Source organism: Falco biarmicus, chromosome 3 (genome assembly GCF_023638135.1).
Source record: "Falco biarmicus isolate bFalBia1 chromosome 3, bFalBia1.pri, whole genome shotgun sequence".
In the NCBI taxonomy this organism is placed as follows: domain Eukaryota; kingdom Metazoa; phylum Chordata; class Aves; order Falconiformes; family Falconidae; genus Falco; species Falco biarmicus.
Window position 1 is genome coordinate 48,149,056 of NC_079290.1, and position 4,215 is coordinate 48,153,270.

Genomic DNA, 4,215 nt, shown 5'->3' on the forward strand with positions numbered 1-4,215 from the left:
TGTCAGTGAAGTCAGTGGACATAATCAGGGTTTCTTCCAACCTAAATTAAGTTACACTTTCTGAATTAATAAATAAAACATTATCTGCTCAAGTATGTTTCTACTAGATTTGTTTGAAAATAATGCAGCTGGCTCTGTGTACATAACAAGTGTTCAAAAAATGGTTATTTATCATATGATTTTTATGAAACAAGCATAGATTGCACAAATGGAATTTTTGCAGGATTTCTTTATCCACAACTCAGTCTAATTTAGTGCAGTATAAAGTACACTTACCTAAAAATATTTGTTATATCACTTCTGAATTTGAAAATTAAAATATTTGAAATTCTCTGCTACAATTATCATAGGTTGACCCCAGCCAGACTCTTCCAAATGGAAGACAAGCATCAGAAGTGTTGTTAGCTTTATGCTTACCTGAGAACATTAGAATGAGAATGAGATGTAGTTGTACTCTTGCACTAGCAGAAGTGTCAGAGCAGACCATGCTACAAAGACCCTCCTGTTTCAATGGATAATTGATACTAACAGTTGATTGAGAGCAACTGAGATGAGAATTTGGGCTGCACTGGTTTTTCTCCTTACTAATATAAGCCTAAATCCCATGACACTAAATGGCATAAACCTACTTGAAGATAGGCAGCAGAAAGGAAAACAATTTGTAAATACAGTACTGATGCTATTTGTGAATCAATTTTTCAAACAGGAATTGTTATGTAAAGCAAGATCACCTTCACATCTACAAGTATCCAAATCCAATAGGCTTCCAAGTAAACTTTAGAAGTTGTATATCAAACTTACCTATAGAGACTATAGTTTCAGGAAGGTTTTTCCCCAAAGTGTTAATGACAAATGCAAAATCCAGTTGGCACCTACAGACCAGGGGAAAAAAAAAAAACCACCACAAAAGACAAAACAGAGTTAAATACAGTCATGTTCTTTACACCACGGAGACAGACAACAGCACAGGTCTAGCCATGCAGCTGTGTAACAAGAAAACAGCCACACCTGGGAACTAACTTCTTTGGTCCTGGAGACCTTTCTAGAGCCATTGTCATGGTGAAAGACAGCGGCACACAGCATCTGCATTCACTTTACTCCACCTCAGGGCATGACTGATGTAACTTTAGACCAATGTCCCTAAAGGGCCACATGGATAAGACGAATGACAGAAAGAGCTGGACATAAATTTATTTTCCTCCTCAAGTACAAAAAAAAAAAAAAGAAAAAAGAAATATAGTTTAAAACCGCTACTAAAACTTATTCTGGGCAAAGAATTAACGGTGCTGATGTTGCAAAAGTAACGATAATTTTGAGCACAGAGGTAAAAAGATGTAAACATGCTGGCACACCAGTCGACAACCAGTTTGAACCATGCTTTTAATCTGCACGACAGTAGCTATTTGCGACAAAACGGGGTTTACGAAACTCCCCCGAGAATATTAAAATAAATTACATAAATAGGAGCGGGTGCGGGCGCCCCCCTGGCAGTCCGTGGCGCGCCCCCGAGCGAGTCCCTCACACGTCGGGGTAGCCGCAGTAGTAGACAGCGGTGCTGGCGTCCGACACGGCCGAGGAGACGGGCCCCGCGCCCTCGGGCGCCGGTAGCCCGGCGTCGTCGTGGCCGGCGAAGGGCAGCCCCAGCTCGGGCTTGCAGGCGAAGCGCAGGTACTGCTCGAACTCGGTGCGGTCCACCTCGCCCAGTAGCTCCTCGGGCGGCAGCGGCTCCAGCTGCTCGCGGCACGGCGCCGCTTCGGGCGGCGGCGACGGCTGCCCCACCGCCCCCGGCGGCAGCGGCAGCAGCGGCGGCGGGCCGCGCCCCGGGCCCGGCGGCTGGCACGCCTGCCCGTAGTAGGCGTGCAGCGGCGCCGGGCAGCCCAGCAGCCCCTGCAGCGAGCCGCTCGGGCCCAGCGCCTCGCCGGGCGGCAGGTGCCGCCGCAGCGCCGCGCCCGCCGGGCTCTCGGCCGCCGCCGCCGGGTACTCGGCCGCCGGGTGCGGCGCGTAGCCGTAGGGCACCAGCGCGCACTCCTCCTGCAGCCCCGCCGCGAAGAAGGGCGCCTCGCCCTCCGCCGCGTCCAGCGGCGACGGGTCCGGCGTCGGCAGGCTGTAGCCGTCGAAGGCGGCGCCCAGCGGCGGACAGTCTCGGTAGTGGCCCGCGCCCGCCGCCGCGTAGCCCTGCTCGGCGTAGGCCAGGCCCAGGCCCTCCACGCACATCCTGCCGCCGCCGCCGCCGCCGGCCTCGCTGCTCAGCCCGGGCGCCGCCGCCTCCACCAGGCCGTGCTGCAGGAAGCCGCTCTCCACCCGCTTCAGGCGCTTCACCTGCTTCCGCCGCCGCGGCCGGTACTTGTAGTTGGGGTGGTCCTGCATGTGCTGCACCCGCAGCCGCTCCGCCTCCTCCACGAACGGACGCTTCTCCGCCAGCGACAGCGCCTTCCACGATTTACCTGCGCCCACGAGCACCGTCAGACCGGCCGCCCACCGCCGGGCCCCGACAGCGGCAGCGCCGCCGCCCCGCCCGCCGGGAGCGCCGGCTGTCCCCGCAGCCCCCGGCTGTCCCCGCAGCCCGCCCGCGCTCCCCGCAGCCCCCGGCTGTCCCCGCAGCCCGCCCGCGGACCGCCCGCCCGCACCCCGCGCTCACCCAGCATCTTGCTGAGCTCGGCGTTGTGCAGGTCCGGGTTCTGCTGCGCCAGCCGCTTGCGCTCGTCCTTCGCCCACACCATGAACGCGTTCATGGGCCGCCGGATCCGCGCCTCGCTCTTGCTGCGGCCGCCCGCCGCCCCCGACGGCGCCGCCTCGCCCTTCGCCTTCGCCTCTCCCAGCGGGCTCAGCGACTCTGCCCAGGGGCAGGGGCCCATGGCCGGCATCATGATGGGCAGCGAGCACCGCCCCTGCGCCTGGTCGTCGCTGCTGGCGTAGCCCGCATCGGGGCTGCTCATGTCGGGACGCTCCGGCGGGGCCGCGGACGGGCTCGGCGCTCGGGCCCCGCTCGCTGCTGGCGGCCGCCGCTGCCCGGCCCTATTTGAGCTGCGGCGCGGCCAATGGGGCCGCGGGGGCGGGAGCGCCGCGGGACGGTGCCGGTGGCTCCCGCTGCGGCGCGGGGCGGCCCCCGGGGCTCCTCCTGGTGCGGGTCCTTGCCCCCGCAACCAGCCGCCCCATGGTGACGGCGCGGGGATGCTTCGGTGCATCCGCGCTCCCAGACGCGGCAGCAGAGAGCGCTTCCCATCCGGCTGTCGCTGTCGCTGCCCCGCGGGATGCTCTCTGGCCTTTCCCCCTCTGCGCTTTGCCTCCTTGGCAAGGTGGTTTCATTAAATCACCGCGTGTTCAAAACTGAGCCGTTCATCGCAATATTTGTAAAGGCTGTAAAGGCAATACTGTTTGTTTTTCCTAAGAGGGTCTTTTGGGGGTGGTTTTGCGACTTATTTTTAATGCTGCCGACTGCCATCTTTGTGAGCGTCTTCCTGATAAATGGGATATTCTCAGCTGCAATCATTCTTCCATTGTAACCTTTCAAGTATTTGATCGTATTTTCAGTCGTATCAATAACCCTATTTCCATTGCGTACCTCGGAAGGATATTTTATTAGCTCCGTATTTCATACAGGATGAACTCAGAGAAAGTTTGCCCATAAAAGAGCAGCCGAGCGATCTGCAACCTGGCCGTGATCTGGAGCGTCTTTGTGGGACCATATTTTTTACGCAGCATAACTGAAAGCATCCGTGCCTTTATGAGTGAAATTACAGCTTCTTACATAAATAAAGAGGGTATGCAGTTCACAGGGGAAAAAAATACTGAATAAATGGTACCCTCGTTAATTTAGCTTGCCGGCCGTTAAGGAGAATACCTGTTTTCCCTCCAGTAAAGCGCGCTTTGCCGTGTCAGGCTCTTCGGCCGGCGTGCGGCGGCACGGGGCGGACCGCGCTCCCCCTGCCCTCGGGGAACACCCTGTCTTCTCCCCCGCGACCGGAATTACTTAAGGCGTCGCGCATTTTTTGGCCCGGTACCTCTGTGTTCGTGCTTCGCTTGAAGTCGAGACTAAATAATTTTTGTTTGTTCTTAACAAAGAGCAGCACTGACCCGAGGTGTTTTAATCCTTCATCTTCCCCCTGGAGTGTGGAACCCGGGAAAGCGAGTATTAATGCCCGCAGGCTGGGAAAGGGTTGGAGGGCGGAATACATACTCGAGAAATCATCAAGCGGCCATTTAGTGATAATGATG

At 56.6% G+C, this 4,215-nt stretch overlaps 1 protein-coding gene across 1 annotated transcript; it reads right to left on the bottom strand.

The window, feature by feature from the left end:
• Positions 1–1,171: 1,171 nt before the first annotated feature.
• LOC130146783 (transcription factor SOX-17-like) lies at positions 1,172–3,744 on the bottom strand. The gene is made up of 2 exons (XM_056333282.1): positions 2,639–3,744; positions 1,172–2,444 (listed from the first exon to the last, which is right to left on the bottom strand). Exons 1-2 carry the CDS (start codon positions 3,183–3,185, stop codon positions 1,519–1,521), a joined length of 1,473 nt encoding a protein of 490 aa, XP_056189257.1. The 5' UTR covers positions 3,186–3,744; the 3' UTR covers positions 1,172–1,518.
• Positions 3,745–4,215: the final 471 nt, after the last annotated feature.

Excerpts from the sequence above, each read along its gene's own strand:
- LOC130146783 (XM_056333282.1), bottom strand. The coding sequence starts at position 3,185 with ATGCACCGAAGCATCCCCGCGCCGTCACCATGGGGCGGCTGGTTGCGG. Across the intron at positions 2,445-2,638 it reads CGAGCTCAGCAAGATGCTGG|GTAAATCGTGGAAGGCGCTG; the intron begins GTGAGCGCGGGG and ends TCGTGGGCGCAG.